A 22,445-nucleotide genomic window follows, 5' to 3' on the forward strand; every position below is an offset into this window, starting at 1 on the left:
TCTACATTTCAAAAGAACACGATCTGCAAAAAATCGCCTTAGTAAAATGTTCACCCCTGAAGAGATATGGGCCATCAGTTTCCAAAAAAATTATGAAAATTGGCTGTAATTTGAAAACCGAACGAGGTACAAATAACAAATTTTTTACAGGTTGTTTACTAATACAGATGCGAGTTTTCAACTATTTTTCGAAAATTTTAACCCCTCGAAAGGGGTTGAAATAACCACCCCTCAAGCCATTTTTTGCCATAACTTTTATATTTCGTAAAAACTCGATATCCAAAAATACGCATTAGATAAACTGGTTCTTTTAGAAACTTTTACCTCTCTAGCAATTTTCCTTTAAAACTTTTCGTTTATTAATAAAAAAATAAAATGTATTACCATTCACCTCACACCGTATATGATTGCAATCAATCAAAGAAAAACTAAGTGTGCTGCTGTCATGCCAGTTGTCACAATTAACTCTTCTGTAAGTTGTCACTGTTATCAGCTAAATACTTTTTGGGTGTAAATTAACAAGAATTATGCCAAATTTTACTAATGATGAATATGTGGACATGCTACAAGTGTTTTTTTCTACGATCCTGCAAAATTTACTACTTATTGCACTACCTACTCTGCCAAAAGTTTAACTTTTTTTACAGTATTACAAAAAAAATATTGATAACAAGTTTAATCTAAGCATATCCATAAGTACCTAACGTCTGACATTGACAATTTGCGCAATTAATTTCCAGTTGTCAGTTAAAATTTTAATATTATGTAAAATACTGTTAAATAAAATTTGAAATAAAAACAATCGTAGAAAAAATGTTGCGTGCAACATGTGCAAAAAGCATATTTGTTGCACTTAACATGATTGCAGCTCTCAACTTCGTCTCGAGCTGCAAACTTCATGCATCGTACAACAAATACACACTCTTTACAGTAGTTGCACAAATAACTGTTTGAATGTCGCAGAAACTTTTATTAAATAGAAGTACAATGAAAACGAAACTAAGAAATAATTTATTATCAAAAAGAGAAAAAACAAAAAACTTAGTTAAAGGACATTTTCAAAATAATTGCCATTTCTTTCTAAACACAACCTAACACGTTTATCAAAGTTGTTACGGACTCGAGCAAAAATTATGGGATTGTTGCGAATCTCATCAGCCGCCGCGAATATTCTTTCCTGTAGCTCTTCAACACTGTCAACTGGGGTCGCATAAACAATACTTTTTATATGTCCCCAAAAGAAAAAATCCATGGGCGTTAGATCGGGAGAACGTGCAGGCCAAGAGATAGGTGCCTCATTGCCGCGACCTATCCAACGATTCGGGTAATTTAAATTAAGCCACCGCCTAACTACTACAGTGCTGTGAGCAGGAGCCCCGTCATGCATGTACCACATGGCCTGACGTACATTTAATGGTACTTCCTCCAGAAGTGGTGGTAGATGCTCATTTAAGAACTGCAAATATTCAACAGCACCAAGTCGATGAGGTAAAACAAAAGGGCCGACAAGCACATTTTCTACAATTCCTGCCCAAATGTTTAAACTAAAATTATGTTGAAATGTTGTCATAGATACTTCGTGAGGATTTTCATGAGCCCAGGAATGAAGATTGTGCATATTGGTTAAACCATGTCTTTGAAAAGTTGCTTCATCTGTGAAAAGTATCTTTGAGGCAAAATTCAAATTATTTCTTAGAATATTAAGATACGATTCGCAAAAAACAACTCGCTTATGCATGTCTGGTTCAAGTAGAGCTTGAACTGGCCGGTGGTGAAAAGGATATAATAAATTATCATGGACAATATTCCAAACAACACTATGGGACACATTTAAGTGCATTGCTGTTTTTCTCGTACTAGTCTGACGATTTTCGTCAAACTCTTCAAGTACTGCATCCTCAAGATAAATAGTACGAACAGTAGGTCTTCGGCCGGTACCCTCAATATGCGGCTGTATTTTTCCAGTTTCCCGAAGTCTTCGTTCTACCGCCGAAAAAGTTTGTCTGTGGGGAACTTGACGATTTGGATATCTCTCATTATACGCTCTTGTTGCCGCAGCACAGTTTTTGCGACATTCAAAATACACTTGTAGCATGTCCACATATTCATCATTAGTAAAATTTGGCATAATTCTTGTTAATTTACACCCAAAAAGTATTTAGCTGATAACAGTGACAACTTACAGAAGAGTTAATTGTGACAACTGGCATGACAGCAGCACACTTAGTTTTTCTTTGATTGATTGCAATCATATACGGTGTGAGGTGAATGGTAATACATTTTATTTTTTTATTAATAAACGAAAAGTTTTAAAGGAAAATTGCTAGAGAGGTAAAAGTTTCTAAAAGAACCAGTTTATCTAATGCGTATTTTTGGATATCGAGTTTTTACGAAATATAAAAGTTATGGCAAAAAATGGCTTGAGGGGTGGTTATTTCAACCCCTTTCGAGGGGTTAAAATTTTCGAAAAATAGTTGAAAACTCGCATCTGTATTAGTAAACAACCTGTAAAAAATTTGTTATTTGTACCTCGTTCGGTTTTCAAATTACAGCCAATTTTCATAATTTTTTTGGAAACTTTGATGGCCCATATCTCTTCAGGGGTGAACATTTTACTAAGGCCATTTTTTGCAGATCGTGTTCTTTTGAAATGTAGATTCACTGGTATCATTTATGCTACTCGATTCAAAAACACCCTGTATATCAATTTTAAGGTTTTCTGCAAGAAATAGAATTTTATATCGCCTACAAGTCATTAAAAAAAAACATAAACTGGCGTGTTGAGTATCCTCTGAACCGACGGGTGTGACGTCACCGCATGGGAAATCGATGCCACATGCTTGTGTGTGTTGTCAGGGTTGTCAGTCAGTCGGGTAGTCAGGTTTTAGTTGCCTGTTAAGTTTCGATTGAGTACGTTAAGATATCGTTGTTAGCAATATGGAAGAGACAGAACAAAAATAATTACAAATATTGTATCTATTCCCCAGTGTGAGAGTACTAGTAGTGTGAAGACGCCTAAGAAGATAATAATGTCCCCGTAATTCTGTCGTGCGGATCTAAAATCAATAGTCTATTAGTTTCTACTTTAATTTGTTTTTTTTTAATATCTTTTATTTGAAAAATGACTTATTTTGAAAGCAAAAAACAACCCTGCGTAATTTAGGTATGTAATAAATACGCTAGAAACACTCTACACTTGTGTTTTCCATTGTTGATATAGGTATTAAGTATTTATATAAAAATATATAATAAATATTATATTATTAATATATTTATATTATATTAGGTAGATTTTATGTAGTTTCCATGGGAATAAAAATAGCAATAAGAATTTTGTATTTGATTAGGTAAACCTGTGACAGAAACGGTTTCGTCCAATTAAACGCAAAATCCTTATTCTTATTTACTATTCGTATTGTACAAAAACATCAACATTTTCGCTACAAACGTACTTTAAAGAAGCTTTACATGTTATTGAAATGTAACCTTTGCATTTTCACTCTTCTCATCTCAGTATTGATTAAGTCGTGGTTTTTATTAAAAAAAATCCATAACCATTAACAAACCTACTTCTGGTAAATTAGAAAAATCTGCTTTTACGAAATTTGCTTCCATTTTTTAAATTTAATATGCACAAACGCTGAAACATTCTGTAGGTGCAGAAACTCAACTGGAAGTAGCGCCAAGTCGGCTGACCGTCCTATGCGGTGACGCCATTGCATTGCCACGGCTGAGAAAAAAATCATATAGGTGTTCGAAAATCGCTCAACGGATTGAGTTGAAATTTTCAGGATCGCCTAATCATGAGCAATACTTTGTGTATACAAAATAAGAACGTTTTTGATTTACTGAATGACCCCATTCTCATCATCAACCGAGGAAGAGCGACAGCATCAACGTCCTCTCTCTCAAGCGTCCGTTGTGATTGGCGTGAAGGGAAAGAGCCCGAGCTACCTGGAAACCCCGTTACCGGCGAGTGGGTGCATCCCCTTCCATCATCATTATTATACCCGAAAATACTTACTTCTTACTTTGCCATGAGCTGCAGGACTATTAAGATAAACTAATTTGTTTAAAATTGTTATGTATGGGAAAATGTAAGCACGTAAAACAACGAAAAAATGTTTAATCGTTCCATATATTTATACACAAGAATTACAACATAGAAATATAATATTTTAAGTAATATTGTTCCGCATACCAGATGGGAATATATATTTAACAGCATAGGTTTAAATTAAAGTAATTACGATTTTATTACTTACTTGCCAATATGCTAATTATTATTAACTATTCACGCCTAATAAATGTAAAGTATAATACAAGGAACTAAAAATATTTGATTAACAGTCCTAAGAAAAAGATAAAATAATGCTTCCGAAATATGATTCCTACATCTATCTACTTTAGGTACTTAGGTAAGTAAAATTAATTCTAATCCTTAAAAGTTATATTTTATCACTTTTTTTTTTGGTTATGTAATAATACAATTCACCGATTATAATCCTGAAACTTTTAACTACATTAGCTATTTGTAATTACAAATAATATATCTTAAATGAATTTTATTATTAAAATCGAAATATTAAATACATTGTATGTAAATTGATATGTATTGTTTAAAAAAATAAAAAAGTGATATCCAGACTGCTTTGCCAGAATCAAGTTATTATTAAAATTATATAGCACATAAAATGGAAAATATACATATAAGTTGTTCTACAACTAGGTATTGGGAGCACGTTGGACCACGGACACGGACGTCTTAGATCAAAATAAGACGATTTAGATAAATTTATCGATTTCGAAGTCAACACCTACATCCTATATACAATGTGCTATAGCAAAAGGATTTTTTCATAGTATAAATTGTAAATGGTTTGAGCTATTCGGAGACTTTATATTGTTAATTAATAAGCACATTTGCTTATGTTTAAAATGTGGCGTCTATTTTTTATATTTTTTATTAATAAGCAGAAGAAAAACTATTAATAATAATTATAGAAATATTAATTAACCTCATCACACTGATACGGTTCAATCTTTCTCGAGAAAGGCATTGATAGTTTTTAAGCGTACCGGACTCATTTTTTTCTCAAGGGTCTGTGGACAAGCGTGTTCCCAATGTTTCTGGAACCCATAATACAATTCTGTCATTTAATTTAATAACCGAAAACAATTGAACTAGGATATGATTCAGATTGCAGGAAAATATTTATATGAATTGATTAAATATTTAAATCAATTGAATAATTGATTTATTTTATACAAGATGCTCTTGAAATACGCCCATAAAAGCAATTTGTCTTTTGATGAGAGAAAAAGTAGATAATATTTTGATCGTGAATTTTAGAAAAATAGAAATAAATTTCATATGCCAAAATATGTTTACGGTTTTGATAAAATTCTTGTTTAAATTAAGGGAAAGGGGATAAGGAGAAAATACCGGGTGGGACATTTTGAAAATGTATGTATTGGGGTCTCGAAAAATGTAAGAGGTTTTATAAGTAACTTAATAGTATTTGCAGTCTGGTTCTACCTGTTCGCGCAATTCTGTAACTTAATTGGAGCAACTTTTTGCAATTAATCTTATTGTGAACTGAAATTGTTGTTTCATAAAAATATCTTTAGCAATTTTCTTTTTCTTTTCATTTCTTTTGTTTTTCGGCACGTTACTGAATTTGTTGCACATTTAAGGAAATAATACCGGTGCCTCGAAACGAGAAGCAACAAAAATCTCACTCTACAGTAAAATTTTATAGATTTCACAAATTAGTAAGAGTTAGATATATTATATTTATATTAAAGTTATATTATATTTCATTCAAAAAATTAAAACAATTTTTTAAAACAGTCCTCATTTAATTGTTTTTCTTAAAGTTTCCGAGATCCCAATAAGTCCATCACCAAAATTACTGCGTAACTTTGTAAAAATAGTAGCTTTTTTTTAATTATATTACGTAATTCATGGTGTCGATTGTGCCAGAATATCATTTTATAATTAATAATTTACAATTAACAATTAGGTACCTATAATTTCATTACAATTTTGGGAAAATAGTTATACCTTGTTATAGACGTTTGAAGATGCTATAATTCTTTCAAAATATACAGATTACTGCATTATAGTATTGAAGAGGTATACAAATTTAGGTATTTCGATGCTTTTTTCGATAAACACGTGCATTAAAAATATTACATTTTTATAAATTTAATTTATAATATCAACGGATAATAACAAATGTAAAAATATTACAGTTTTTTTCTATGTTTTATGAAAACCTATCATAAAATATTTTTATTACATATATATTACTTTTATAATTTCTAAAATTTTGTTGTGATTTATTCTTTTCTTCAATTTCGTGTATGTTTTCTTTGAAAAAAAGTTGTCTTAAAACTTATAACCTTATTTGAAATGTTAATAGAAGTTCTGTGTATTTTATTATCTTTATTTTCTAATTGAAGAGTTTGTTAACTAAATTAAGGCGATTGGAACGTATAATGCACAAAACTCGCAAAAATTATTCCTGCATTATATCGAATTGTATTATTTAAAAAAAAAATTATAGCTAATTATTGGAACAGAGTAAAAGATCTTTAACACAAATGTTGTTTTTTATATTTAGAGCTGCCAATTATGAAAATAACTTTTTATATTTTTTCTATTAAGGTATTTACTTTAATCAGAAACATTATTTCATTAGAATAATGAGCTGCCTATGTTTTGAGAACTGTGACCAGCACAGATCTCCAAATAAATAAATAAACAAGTAAACCAATGATATTGACAAATAAGTATTACAGACATATTTATGTCAAATTATTTCAGATGAAAATGAATGAATGAATATTTATTTCGGTCAGCAAGTATCTTGTAAAACAAATGTTTTGCCTGTGTAGTCTGGATCACCATAAGATTCATTCTCTTGTTGTTCTTCAATGCCCTGTCCTCGCAACTGAAGAGTTATTAATTGTTTATATCCATCTAAGGCAAGGACGATATGTCTACCATGGGATGTTATCTCACATGCAGTGATATTGGTTTTTGGAGTATATACAGCTACCAAATCACCTAAAAATATAAATGTATAAAGTATACAAATATTAAGCATTTCTTCATTTGACTATTTTTATATTAAAGGTGGGAATTTTATATTATACGAGAGAAAATCATTAGAAATTGTTTAATAACGTTGTTACAAGGGCGTTTATAGAAATTGTTTACATTTTGACCATTTTCCTGTTTCATAGTGTTTTTGGTGTATGCTCGTCGCAAAACAGCTTTTTGGTGTTTTTCCACTAACTTTGCACCATCCCAATTGCTTCATTATCGTATGTAAATTTCTGACTTTGAAAATGTTCTTTGAAAGGTTTAAACAGATGAGATTATGATAACGTCCAGTTCAGACATACGATAGACGTTGCAATAATTAAAACTTCGTAGTATATGCAGCATATTTAATACATGAACAGTAGTATAAGAACGAATATTAAAGCTATATTATTCGTTTTGAGCAAATTTCCCGGTATTTCCTTTATATTGGGAGGCTTCAGCTTGTTCACTAGTATTTCAATGTATCGAATACAAGCCCCAATTTCACATTTTTCGTGGAAGTGTATGGCTAATGGCATGCAGTAACTTACCCGAGTTAATTAAAATTCAATCCAAAATGCTTTTCTGTTTTGTAAATAGCATCTTACATTTGTGCATAGATGGACAATTTCTATAAACTCTCCAATAATAATGCTACGAAACTATTTCTAATATTTAATGACTTTCTCTCGCAAAATATACCTATTAAAAAGAGAAGTGAAAGTGCCGAAAAACACTCCAATCAGTTTGCTTATTTGCTTATTTTCACGAGGTAAATCCACCCTAAAAGTTTGTCAATGTACGAGTCGCTGTTGGACTGCTTTTTTCTTAAAACGACCCAAGGAATCTGAAGGAAACTTGATCTAAATTCAAGGATCTGACGGAAAACTCGCATATTAAGTATAGAAATTCGATTAATAAAACGATAGTAAAGTTGTTCATTTACCTTTATTTAGATCCCATATTCGAATTGACCTGTCTCTGCACTCTGAATCCGTGGAAAGACACACTGCTCCTGTAGGGTCTAATCGTAATAAAGATACTGGTGCAGTATGTCCACTTAATGACCACCGACAATTACCTTAAAAAATAAACAAAAATAACTTAATATGAAAATATTTTACCAGAGCAGAAAAATTCTACAAAAAAGGAAAAATATTTGTACCAGTAATGAGGTCCCACACAAGAATCCTTGCATCTTCGAGACCAGATATGACACAGCCACCTTGTGAGCTTATTTCTAAGGAAACCGTATTACAAGATGGCTTCCATTTTTTAAATAACGTGCCGCTTTGCAAATCATATACAACAATAAAATTCGGATTGGGTTCATCTATTTCGTGGCATACACAACAAACATAATTACCTGAAAATAATATGTTGGCTATAATTTTTTAATAAATACGTTAGAAATAGAAAATGCTTAATGTTAATAGTCCCGTAATTTTAATTTGTATATACAATGGTTCAGACAGCGTATAAAATATGCCGAATTAACGTTCAACAAAAGTTGAAATTAATTTTATTTATTTTTGACATACTATAGGTCTTTATAAGAAGACGTAGAAGGACACAATAATTTATTTCTTGTTCCACTTAGTACATGCATATGCTTAGGCACACCTGCATATACACTCATTTACGTAAACACACATTTGCTCTACTGGCCATAGATAGCTTCGGTCTCTTTCACAATTGCCTTTTACTTGTTTCTATATGTTGCCCTTTCTCTTTAGTTCCTAAGATCTGCAGTAACTACATCACACCATCTTAAGCGCTAAACTATCTGATGTCCTGTTTTTTATGAATCCTCTAAATTGTTTGAGATCAGTTAAGTGCAACATTAAAACGAGTTCTCTATTCATTCATTGTATCGTATTATAAACTGTTCCAAAGATGCAAGACTTTTCTTTCAAATCTACTTAGAAGATGCTTCATGAACATCAAAGCTTTACATCCATATGCCAAAATTGGTTTAACTTTTTTAAAACTTTCTTTGAAGATATCACGCCTTTCAAACTATAATTTAAGCCATAGACCTAGTAAACTGTAAGGTCTATGATTTAAGCTGATATAAAACGCTATTTTATTTTTTAAACATATCACGGCTATCTGTAATTACGGTCCCCAGATATTTAAATTTCTCCACTGTAGCAAATTCAGTGTTATGTGTTTGAGCTATTCGTCTGGAGATATATTCGTTTTATACTGTTTCATAAACAGTGTTTATATGGAAGCCAGAATTTTGTCTTACTTCAGCTGAAACAGAGTTCCTCCCATATTGTTTCCTGAACTTAGCAACTTTTTGTCAAAAATTATACTAACGCTAGTTGGATTGGCCCCCCGAATCATTTTCGCTAGCACCAGGTTAAAAATCATGATAACGTATTATCTTGCTTCTATCCATGAATAACATTAAATTTATCAAACATTCCATTCTCATTTTTATATTTGCGGTTCTTAGTTTTTAGTGTCATTTTGATTAAGTTTTGTTGATTAACATAATTAAGTTAAAGGTACAGGTATACTGAAGTCACCTAGGGTGCTCCAAATATACTCGTATTATGCTCAGTGCTATAATTTTACTTGTTTATAATCTTCGCATAGTAGAATGTAAATTAATATCCAGCATTTTTCTAATATTTGTCGTAGAGTATAAATTTGGCCCATTTTTGACCATTTTGCTCTAGTAGTTGTATATTTACGAGGTATATTTTTTGGTAGTTACTACATCACAGCGTATCACCCTTTTTGTGCACCGCAATGATACTTATATTCCATTCTTTTGGCATTACTTAATCTTTCCTAACATTAAGTAGTGTATGAATTGTTTTTGTTAGGTTTAATCTTCCATATTTTAATAATTCTGCCTGTATTCCATTTATACCTGCAGATTTGTAACGCTGATCGCATTTTCACATCATTTGAAAATTCAGTACCTACTGTTTACCAGCTCAAAGTATTTCGCTCAACTGTCTATTACCTCTTACAAATTTACGAGCATTCTGCCACTTTCACTTTTGGAAAGATGGTTTCTAGACTGTAAACGTTTGTTAAATTTATTAAAATATTTAAATATTTCTCTTATGTGACTGTGGTCCCTGGTAGCGCAATCTTGCACAAAACACTTATATAAGACTGCTACGTACCTATTGCTGAAATCTGCATTAGTTTACTGCAAGATTCATTGTGCAATTGTCTTGATCAAAGCTTTCAATGGATTTGATTCAGGGCATTTGAGCACAAAGGGGTAAATTAAAGCAAGTGACTATGTTGCATATACATATACATTCTTCAGTTCTGCAGCAAGTCTGCTACATGTTGAGTTATGGACTCAAGTACTTTTGGTTAAGTCTGGTGCAAGTATTAAGTTAGATACTTGTATAAGAAACGATATAAATTTCAGCAATAGACACAAAACAATCTGACACAATTTGGCTATTTCAAGTAATCTTGAAACAACTTGTATTAGAATTGCACACGATTGTGCTACCAGGAGTAGTGCTATTTATTCGTACTGCTTTCTTTTTCTTTTCCTCTGCCTTTTGTTAGTATCCTAGAACTTTTTTCTCTCCCTTATAGCAATTTTACATTCCTCATCGAACCACTTGTTCGTCTTTGTATCTTCTTCTATGGTCTCCTCTACCGATTCTATTTCTATATAATACTACCGTTTTAATGCATTTCATTGTGTGACTATGTCAACGTGCTTGTTCATTTATGTTATTGTTAATCCTTTGATCTACTTGTGGCTTTCTCCCCACTTAGAATTACTGACAGTTATTCCTATATAAAAATTTACAGATATTCTAAAATAAAACAATAAACAATTTTAGTGGCTATCTTTGAATGGCCAGAGCTCATTTATATTGCATTTTATGACCTATTATGAACTTTTTTTCCATATTTTCATTTATATCATTCCTACGGTATACGAACGGTGTTTCCGTATTTCCACATAAAAAATTAGAAAGCTTCTATTACCTTTTCTTATACACAGAGCGTAAATGGCTCCATCTATCGCGATACTTCCCAACTACGCCATTCTAATGCCTACTACCAGTAGGAAGTGACCTGCTAAAATTTACCAGGTACTTATTTGCACGACCGTCGCCAACTGGGCGAAAACAAAATGTTTTAAATTGACAGAGTTGCGAGAAACAACTACTCCGCGGGCTATATGCCCCGACCGGCATTGAATTATACCCGCAACACGTAGTACAACAGCTAGGATCGTTCGACCCATCAGACATAGACCGGTTTCGGACTTATTCGTCCTCATCCAAGGTCCATCCTCATCCATGTCGTAGGTGAGACAACCGACGAATGATCCGGCTGTTTTAGTGTCGTAGCTGTTACACTTGGTATTGAGAATATAATTCAATGCCGGTCGGGGCATATAGCCCGCGGAGTAGTTGTTTCTCTCAACACTTTCAATTTATTACCTTTTCTGTTCCATAAGCTTTATGGGTACTGCATTTTCCAAAAATAACTATAAAGTGGTAATTATACACGTAGGAACTTATTCCTTATTACTCATTTCATAAATTAAAGTTTGTTTTTGGATTATTATTTATAACGATTCAAATATTTATATTTTTTATTTAAGCTTTCATTTGATTTGTAACAGTATATGTTAATCCTAAAATATTTACCTTCAAAGGTAATTGCTGATAAAGACGTAATAAAGTCGTGATGAGGAATCCTAAGGTCATATAACAATTTCCTGGATTTCAAATTCCACACCAACAATGGAAAAGGTTTCTGAGTTTCATCACCACATACAAGGACTCTAAAATAAATAGTATATTATACAAGGTGTTAATTAAGTCTGTACAATAAATTCAACAGACGGTTATTTGAGTAATTTTAAGACAAAAAGTTCATATAAACATTAGTCCGCAAATGCTTCGTTTTCAAGATACAGGGTGTTAAACTTTTGTAAAAAAAATACCATTTCGTAAATATCTTAAACATCCTTTACCCAATTTTGTTGTAATTTGGCAGTGTTATTTGTAGTGTTAAGTGTTTAACCCTAACTTGATTTTTTAAGTCCAGCGACGTCCCGAGCGGTACCTTAAATCTGTTAATATTGAATATTTACAATTTAGGTTGAGTAACGCCTATTTATTCAGTATGCGGTTTTCATAGTGAGTGCCCGTATTTACCATTTACAAGTATTTAAAATATCCCCTACCTTCATCGTGGTAGTCCAATAAGGGCCTGAAAGGGTAAAATTGTGACCGAATCATGGAATAGATGGAGGTTGCAGACGTCACGTTATATTGTAGAAGCCGAGAAGCAAAGAAATATTGCGGAAGAAGTATAAATACAAGGCAAATATGAGAGTATGTGGACTGTCCCAACCAATAGTCGCAACATACTTGGTAGGAAAAATGACCTCGCGTTTTTTATCCATGTCATCTCTGTAGGCCCGAACGTCATTTCTCCGTCATTTGGACCACTGACGCGGACGGGTTCGAACGGTTCGTGGGACCTCTTCATGTTTTGGTTGAGTCAACCCATAGTGTGGTCATATACAGAGCCTTTATAAATGTTTACAAGACAAGTGACCATCAAGCTTATGCAACCAATATTGTACATCTTGTACTGGCAACTGAAAATCTCTAAATCTTAGTGTCATCAATATCAATGATTCGTTTACAATGAACAATGAGAAGCCATTACGTCTACATTCGAGATATTGCGATCGCCGATTGGTTGAATTAAATCTCGTGAAAAATTATACCAATCACAAGGTGGCGAAACAAAATTACCGGTCACGTGGCTTGTAATCATTTACGAAGGCTCTGTATTACACGAGACTCAAATGTATCCATCCGTACCAGTGGATTATCTGTTACGGGTTAGATTTTGTGAATGGTTGCTACTACGAAATGCTGAAAATGCCTGATCTACATCTGCTTTAGTTACAGATGGAGGCATGTTACACGAAATAGGACAAATATAGTTCATAACACGCATGTCTTCTTGTGTGTCTCTTTGGGCAGAGATTGACAACGATGCATGATGGCGCGCCCTCTAATTTTGACAAGATTACTTTAATGTCCAAGAATCACGGAGGATTGGACGAGAAGGACCGGCAGCATAGCCCCTGTAGTCTCCTAATTTAAACCATCTCGACTTTTTTGTGGGGACATTTAAAAAATGGATAGTGTCGTAATTGGAAACTATCGATGATTTACATGAACATATTACAGTTAATTTTGAACAGTTTTGTAATATCACGTAAGTATTAATTTCTTGATGATTAATAACAATAGTAAAAGTAATATCTGAATTCGCTAAAATAACAGAAGTAGTTGTACTAAAACTCTAAACATTTTAAAGTAATTGTCGAAGTGTCGTTTGTATTTCCTTTTTTTACGTTATGGTACTTGTATTGATACTATTGTATATCCCATAATTTTTTCTTTTAGAGAAGTTGTGAGTGACCCTGTTTAGGGTATAGTAATAATTTTAATATTCAAAATTGAGATATGAAACTTAATATTTCTTACATATTGTAGTAATCCTAATTAAATAAATCATACTTCTAAAATCATAGCCATTAATTTTAATTTTCAAAATTCAAAACAAAAATTTCACAGAATATTCAAATTTGTCAGTCTAGTGACACTGTTACTAAGTGCTAAAAAATGTGGATATTACTGGGTATAAAAATTAAAATGTACATTTTATTCCTGGATGGTTTTTAAGAGGTTATTATTATCTTCCCGTGGTGCCTTCAACGTTGAATGCCTTACTATAGTCTGTTTAGAAATGAAAGAGAGTAATAAAAGCTCATTATGTATGCAAATCGTAAATAAATGTAGTACTGGTGCTTATATTCAATATTTTTATATTATGCATTTTCCATATAGATGAGGTCTACTTTTAACAAAACTTTGTGCGATCGGACTGTACTAAATTGTAGCAGGTAGCTAAAATTTAATCCCCGACAATCCGTCTTTGTCTATGCCGCTTCAATTTCTCGGTCCATTTCTCTTATAAGTAAACAATATAAAAACAGCATTTCAAAACATGAGGCTACTTTAAGCATCATAACCGGGTTAAGAGGGTTTTTAGTAATTCAAATAAAATTATTCAATATTATTATCAAAATATTTATTTAAATTTAATGAATAGACTTTTATTCCACACAAAAATATATGTATTTTGAAAATTCAAATTATGGTGAGTAAATGTAGTGTTGTATAAATGTACAATAAAGAAAATAAAAAAGTAGGTATATTAAAATTCATCCTCTGAATATTCTGATGAATTATCTTCGTCTCCTAGATTGATAACGATAGGTTCCACAGTAACGTCAATTAAATTATCGAGTTCCCACATTTTCTCCTCTTCTTTTTGTACATGATGTATACATCTTTGCCAGTTATCTGCAGTTACTCGTTCCAAGGAATTTTTTAACAAAATTTTCACGTCACTTAATTTAAACGTCGTATTATTTCGCGCTACATCTCCTTTTACCTGCGCCCAGACTAATTCGATTGGGTTAAGTTCACAGTGATAAGGTGGTAACCGTAGTACCGTTATTTGGCGATTTGTTGCCATTTCATCGATAACATATTTTTTCTGATCTTTATTAAGATTGACAAGTGTCAAAAGTTCCTTTTTCACCATATTTGTTTCAAAAGAAATGTTTTTTCCGGATAACCATTGAATTATATCGGCTTTCCTCCAAGCAGTCGTAGGCGTCCGCTCGGTCTGCCGTGAATGGTAACTGGCATTATCCATGACAATTACAGACCCCGGAGGAATAAGATCCAACATCTGTGTAAAATACTCTTCGAAAACATCTGCGTTCATGTCTTCGTGATAGTCACCTGTATTTTTAGATTCAAATAAAAGTAAACCGCCATCTACAAAACCACTGGCACTACCTATATGTGTCACTATTAATCTTCGCCCTTTACCTGAAGGTGCCTTGAACCCTGTTGAAAGTCCATCCAAAAATGCTTGTCGAAAACTTTTTACATTTTTATCTTGCCATACTTTTGTTACAGTATATCCCTCGTTGACCCAAGTTTCGTCTAGATAATAAATATTCCTCCCTTCGTCACGGAATTTTCTAATTGATCTTAAGTAGGATCTTCGCCAACAAATAATTTCATCTTTATCGATAAGAACTGACTTCCTGTTCTGCTTTTCCCAGCAAAAATTCAACTCTCGTAAGACGGCCCATAATTTGCTTCTACTGATTTTTGGCAAATCGTTGTCCTCTGAAAGTTCACTTAAAATTTTGTTTAGCGTTGGTATTTCTTTTTTAAAATAAAATGAGTGTACTTTTCTGCGAATGACATTTTTGAAGAAATCATCTATAACGACTTTTGACCTCCCTGTAGATGATTTTGGGGGATTTACAGTATCTTGTTCATTTTTTGTTTCCTTTAAAAGTCTGTAGATAGTCGATTTTCCAATCCCTGTCATTTTTGTTAGCATTAGTGTTACCCGATAATTACCTGAAACGAAATATTACCACGCCCATGGCCGGTTCTTATCTCGGGGTTTTATTACTCTCTTTCATTTCCAAACAGAGTATAGTCTGTTATTTACCTCGCAATTTTTGTCATATGCAGTTGACATTAATTTAACATTTAAATGTGTATTAACGTTAATAAATGTTATGTTTACTGTCGAACTAATTTATTTCTAAAGTAATGTATTTTTAATTTGTTGCAGAGCATTAAATATAATCATCATATAAAGTAAATTAAAGTTACTATTATACAAAGTAATAGACTAATAGCACATGTAATTTACTAAACTATACCCTACTTATTTACATTTAAAAAAATTATAACTTGAAAATGGCTCGTTTTCCAATTGAAGTGAGACACCTTTTTTTTAAAAAAAAAACTGGATTAGTAACTAAATGGACTCAATTTTCAAAATAGCCTGCGGCGTGGAAATTTTACGATTTTTAGTGACAGTACCTTCTATATTTCCGCAATCAGTTGACAGAATTGAATAGTAATTGTGCGGATTTTTGCCATTAATTAGTTATATCCTTGACTCAAGTTTCCTCAGTTTATATAAAATATTTTTAGAGATATTTAAATAAACATGATATATTTTTCTAACATCACGAAAAACTCTTGGTTAATAAAATTTAAAAAAGAAATTGCGTACCTCCCATCCCCCGAAACCAGCAGGGAATTGAGAAAGCGGTCTTCCCCTGCCTTGAATGTGGTAACGCAGTCACCTGCAAAATAAACACCAGTAAATATCTGTAATTTCGGATAAGTCTTGTTACTGTACGACGTAAGACAAAGAAAAGATTTTATCCCTTCATTTAAAGTGGTAATATCTTAAGGGGCATTTCCATGATTCAAACATATATCTAGACAAAGAAACACTGTGTGTATTTTCTATTAGTATTTTCTATATGAATATTTCTAGGGGTCCTAATTAACGTTATCGTGTCAGATTTTAATTAAAAAAATTGTTAAATAGTTATACTAAATTTTTGAAGGATATAAAATCCATGGTAAGCTGTGATTCATCACTCTAAAAGCGACAGTAGCATCAAGACAAATAAATTTTAATGCCCTCTAAAAGAAATTAGGCGATTATCTTAGATACAGATACAAAACTTTTATGGGTTTCTACACAAATAAAAGAACTAAATACCATGTAGTTGGTTCAACATCCATCAGTTTTGCTTCAATGACGAAGTTGTTCAACTTCACATACTTCAGCAATGAAGATGAATTGTTGAATCGTTAAATACGTAACCCAAATTGAAATTTTGTATAGTTTCATAATTTTCTAATATTAAACTCATAGGTTCAAGGAATTGCATTACCATATCTCTAATAATAAACTTACCTGATTCTAAATTCATAAGATTTATATACATTCGGTTCCTACTAAGTGCCACTAAATGGGATTGGTCATGCAGCCCATAATAAGGCATCTTTTGGTTCATAACTCCTTTTAGTTTAGTTACAAAACTACCGGAGTTTAAGTCGTATATTCTCAGCTCCCTTCTACACAGTACTATACATTTAAATTTGTCTATGGGTATAACGTTGGTCGGGTGTGGTATTCCCTTTAATATCCGTACAGGTTGAGAACTGCAAATATAATTATAGAATGTCCCAATATTCCTTATATATTGAATGGAGACGTAGAATGCGGAATTCCTTGACAGAGGCCACGGAAATGCGCAACTTTTATTAAGGAACTGATGCTCTGAAAATTTTTTCCCATGAAGGTTGAAACAAATTTAAAGTCGTCCCTGGTGCGGCAGCCAGCTGTAGCTTTGATATCGAAGCTGCCGCGCGCCGCAGTGCGAAAGCGCTGATGGCGGTTTTGACGATTTAAATTTTGTATTCGAAAATGCTGAAATTTATTCAAATCTGATTTATTCATACCACACGGTACTATTGGATACACCCCACTTCACTTCCACAACGAGGTTTATTATGTTTTCCCGTATATGACTTTCATATGTCAGGTCGACATTCTCGGTATTCCGTAACCTTTGAGTTGCCTTTTGCACTGTTAGGTTGTCGTCTATTACGTTAACAGACCGCATACAAACGACAAGTCTAATTTAAATTGTACAGATATTCTCCGTACATTAACACCATAACTGCTAATTCTTGATCAGAAAACATTTTCTACGCCGCCGCCGGTTAAGTAATACTGCAACATACAACTAAAGAACACAAGACATACTGACATACTATAACATTTGCTTGATTGTGGAACTTGGAACCTCTGTCAATTAGAGAAGCGCTTTACGCCTGTAGCGAATCGGAAGTATTCTGTCCGTTCACAAGATGCACAGGGTTGGTTTACATTTATGGTTAATTCTCTTAATTGATTTTCTCGAAAACCGAAGCATTTAGACCATCAGTTGCTTAATAAAAGTTGCTCATTTGTGTGTCCTCTAACACCCTTTTCAAGGAGCACACTTATTTCAGAATCACCCGGTATATGGAACTACCACAGATTTTTAAAGTCAGTATAAGACGGTTTAACTAATATTACCCTTATGCAAAGTTACTTTGTTTAGTTGATAGGGTTCATTAAATTTAGGAATAAGTATTAGCCTCTTCTAGGCAATAAATACTGACAAATAAGGAGTTTCAAGTATATTTTAAAGTCATTAAAAAGTTCCATGTCATTGTTCATGTTTTGTAACCAAAAGCAATAAATTTACAAATCTGACTCGTCGCTGCCCTTTAGAAATAGGACATCATAAAAATTAGAAAGCATATTGAACAAGTATATGTACTGGCAAACATTTCTACCCATCTGGTAAGCATCTTTTCGGTACAAGAATGGAAAAATCGATGTAGTTGTTGAAGTCAAAAAATGACTTCTATGTATACATAAGTATTGATGTACCATCAACTAAATTTATTTAAATAGGTATTAGCTTGATAAATTCCTTCAAAAGAATTCGCTGTTTTTTTTCTGATTTGCAAATTCTTTAGCCTGATTTTGGTGAGCAAAAAAATTGTCCGCTTTTTGTTTCGTATTTAGATAGGCCACAAGAAGTTGCTAGATAACTGTCTTGTGACTTGTAGTTGAAGAGTACTAATACTGTCGAGTCTTTTAAATTGATTAATTATGGTGTACTCAATTCCAGAAAGAGTAGAAATTATAGAGCTTTTTATCAAAAACAATGATTGCGGAAATCGGGTCGCCGAACTGTTCAACCAACGGCATCCTGAGAAACAATGCGTCTGGAAAAATTGTTCGCGAATTGGTGGCCAAATTTCGCGAAACTGGCTCCGTTCATAACAAAAAGAGGCAGGTTGAAAATCCGGTACTAAATGAACCTACGGAAATTGGGGCAAGTGGCAATGGATAGTACGCTGAGTACAATGCAATTGGCTACTGCGACAGGAGTGAGTCGTACAAGTGTCCAACGAATATTAAAAAAATACAAATTCCATCCTTATAAGATTCGGCTAGTGCTAGAGCTAAATGAAGACGATTTTGATCGTCGTTTGCAATTTTGCGAAATAATGACTGAACCAGCGATAAACGATAATTTCCTCTTTAATGTGTGTTTTTCGGACGAGTGTACGTTCTTCTTGAATGGTTTAGTGAATCGCCATAATTGTCGTTACTGGGCTGATACCAATCCAAGGATTTTCCATGAGACACACTCCCAACACCCCTAGAAGTTGAATGTATGGGCAGGTATTTTTGGAAATTCCATTGTAGGTCCTTTTTTCCTTCCTGGAAATTTGACAGGCGATATGTACTTGGATTTACTACAAAATGTCATCGACCCAGCTCTAACAAATATCATAGAGGACGACCCTGCTTACAATGAACACGAACTGATTTTCCAGCAAGACGGAGCTCCTCCACATTACTCGCTCAATGTGCGCAATTACCTAAATGAGACGTTTCCAGGACGCTGGATAGGACGAAGAGGTGCAATTGAGTGCCCCCCTCGGTCACCCGACTTAAATCCTTTAGATTTCTTTCTCAGGGGGCACATTAAAAGCGGACAACTTGACTAATACCGTAAGTTTTGAAAAATATTGTTCGTATTTTCAAAGCTGCATATTTTCTAAAATAATGGATCGATTTTCAAAAAGTAAGAATCGATGTATAGAGAATTAAAAGCCCTTTCTAATGACCCCCCACTTGACCCCCATTCCCAAATTTAGGGGATAGCACCCCCACTTAGGTGGTTGAAGATTTTGATATGCTTTTTGAGCCAAAAGTTGAGCCACCTCAGAAACAAATTTGACCTGTTTTTGGATTTTGCCGAAAAGTTCTTTACTACCCTGTAATGCCTTGCGGTACGTTTTCGATGGGCTACCCTGTATAACTTGTTATATTGACGGATGAGATGTGCTGAACTAGCTACCATTATTCAATTTGGTTCCATTCTACCGGAAAAAATATCATTCCTAGATATGCAAGAGTGCGTTACAAACAGAACAACTCCAGTTTCTCTTCCTGAAGATGACATAATGCCGAAACTAGTTGGAATTTTTGGAAATTAAAAAAAATTATACTGAATTAAAAAAGACTCGATATTTAAAATTTTCGGCAAGTAATAAATACTTAAATGGTCTGTTAAATTTTACAACCTCTATCGGCTAAATGAAGTAACTTTGGATACGGATACATTTAGATATTTTTTTTTTATTTTGACCCCAAGAATTTGCGGTAGTTCTACATGGAAAAAGTGCCTATAAAATTACTATATGTATATTATAGTGATTCGTTTTGTGCAAACATGTCAAGATTATAATGATGTATAAATAATTACAACAAATGAATGTAATGTTTTAATGGCAGTAAAATTAATTATCCTATTAAATTTTGTAATTAACCTGTTAAGGCGTTGAGCATACTTATCAATAATTTTGTGAAATGTATAATTATAGTAATTAGATTTATGTATTAAAAAAATGGCAGATGTGCAATACAGTGTTGACATTTCCTATTCGTTAATAATTATGTTGCTGCAAAATATTAATGATAAGGCATAATATTATATTTTAATAGTTCTTTAACGACTTAATAAAAATTCAAAATTTAAATTATAAAGCTACAACTTTGGAAGGAATTCTATAATTCAGGTTACTAATCATGTTCTAAAATGTAGAAGTTAGTAGTAGAAAAAAACTGTTATTAATTTATTTATTCACGTTATTATAAAATAAAATTTTGATGTAGGTTATATCGTTAATAAAACCTAACTATAGGTATTACATTTATTCCATTGGACTATGTTACTTTATCTTCAAAATTAGTTTTTACAGTCTGAATGTAATATATATTAAAATTATGCTAACACGACTTTCCTCAAAATTTTATAGCATACATTGAAACTAGTGAGTGAAATTTATAAACTTGTGAGCATCAAGTGTCAAAAAAATTAAAAAACTGTATGTGTTCCTTAACAGTAATTAATTCCTTAAAGATGGTAAGTACTTGAAACTAGTTTATTTTGGTACTATAAAAATTAGTGTGTTTTAGATCTGAGTACAGACTTATCGTAATTTTTTCCTTAAAATAAAATATTTAATTGTATTTCCCTAATGTTTGTTCTAAAAATGTCGGAGTGGCTTTTGCATTATCAAAGAAGGGAACATACATACCAGAACAGGTTACAGGTTATTTTCTAAACTTACCTGATAATATCCCATACGCACAATTCTTCATTATTTGTCGAAACCGTAACGATGAATTGATTAGTTTTGGGCAGCCTTATAATTAAATCAAAAGTCTTTTCGCGGAACACATTATCTGGAAATTCTTCGGGTGCTTGCATCAACGCGCTGTTTAACGGCATTAATGATAGAACTGGTGGATCCTTAGTTATACTATACATTTTAGATAAGTTGGAGTCGTTATATTCTACACTAAATTCTTTCTTACTAATTTTATCTTCTAAATATTTATACAAATGAGAATAAAACTGCCGACCGTCATAGTTCAGTACGCTAGCATGAGTTTCAATGAAGTCTTTTAATATTTGAGTAAATTCGTGTTTAACAGTACTTTGCAAATTAATGTCTTCCAAAATTTGATAACAATTCGAACCGCACACTTTGTCATAGATCCAAGAGATGTCAGTAAGGTACTTGGACTCCTCCAAATCGGAATTCAAATGGAAGTAATGGAAGGGGAGTTCATCCAGTTTTCTTCTATTGTAACTGAAAAAAAATTCATCCTTATAAAATTGCACGTTGATTAATAACCACAAAGAGGAAGGGACTTCACAGAAATATAAAGTATAGATTACATGTGCCTCCAAAAATTTATAAGTAAGAGAAAACTCCCCTGTTAATATGGAACATATTAAACAGAAAACTAGTAAGATCCAATAATAACTGTATTTGAAAATAATATTAATAAAAAGAAAACAAAAGAGTACCTATTTATGTTAAATTACACAGCCCCACAAAAAAAAAGTTCTGTGCCAGAGACATGAGTACATAGATCTTGTGTATTTTTGATGCTGAATCTGAATTCGCAGCCTAAAAACCGATTTACCAGGTCAGTTTTTAGCAAAACTCTAAAATATCCCCTAAAATACGGTGAAATAGTGAGGATAAGGTAAAGTTCTATAAAAAAGCAACAATTTGTAAATACTTTGAGAAAACAGTTTAAAATACTATTTGAACATTGAAAAGAGATGTATACACCCCCCCCCCCCCACACACACACACACTGTCCTGTCCTCCATTTCGCATTGAAAATATTTAGCACCAACACACTAACACTACAGCAATACCTAACATTAAATTTTTATTTATTCCAATTCATAGCGTGCAATTTATAGCTAACAATCCAATGTTAGGTCTCTCGTAGAGGTACACTTTCAACTTTT

General features: G+C 32.7%; 1 protein-coding gene across 1 annotated transcript in view; it reads right to left on the reverse strand.

Annotated features, from left to right (window-relative positions):
• Window positions 1-6,388: 6,388 nt before the first annotated feature.
• LOC108917322 (NACHT and WD repeat domain-containing protein 2) overlaps window positions 6,389-22,445 on the reverse strand; it is a 78,454-nt gene continuing 62,397 nt past the window's right edge. The window contains exons 14-20 of the mRNA XM_018723870.1: window positions 21,244-21,768; window positions 16,952-17,199; window positions 16,253-16,325; window positions 11,752-11,888; window positions 8,262-8,462; window positions 8,043-8,177; window positions 6,389-7,075 (exon numbers count right to left, since the gene is read on the reverse strand). Of these exons, the coding sequence (XP_018579386.1) occupies window positions 6,864-7,075; window positions 8,043-8,177; window positions 8,262-8,462; window positions 11,752-11,888; window positions 16,253-16,325; window positions 16,952-17,199; window positions 21,244-21,768 (1,531 nt within the window). The 3' untranslated portion in view covers window positions 6,389-6,863. The remainder of the gene's footprint in view (window positions 7,076-8,042; window positions 8,178-8,261; window positions 8,463-11,751; window positions 11,889-16,252; window positions 16,326-16,951; window positions 17,200-21,243; window positions 21,769-22,445) is intronic.

This window comes from Anoplophora glabripennis, unplaced genomic scaffold, assembly GCF_000390285.2.
Source record: "Anoplophora glabripennis isolate ALB-LARVAE unplaced genomic scaffold, Agla_2.0 scaffold22, whole genome shotgun sequence".
Lineage (NCBI taxonomy): Eukaryota > Metazoa > Arthropoda > Insecta > Coleoptera > Cerambycidae > Anoplophora > Anoplophora glabripennis.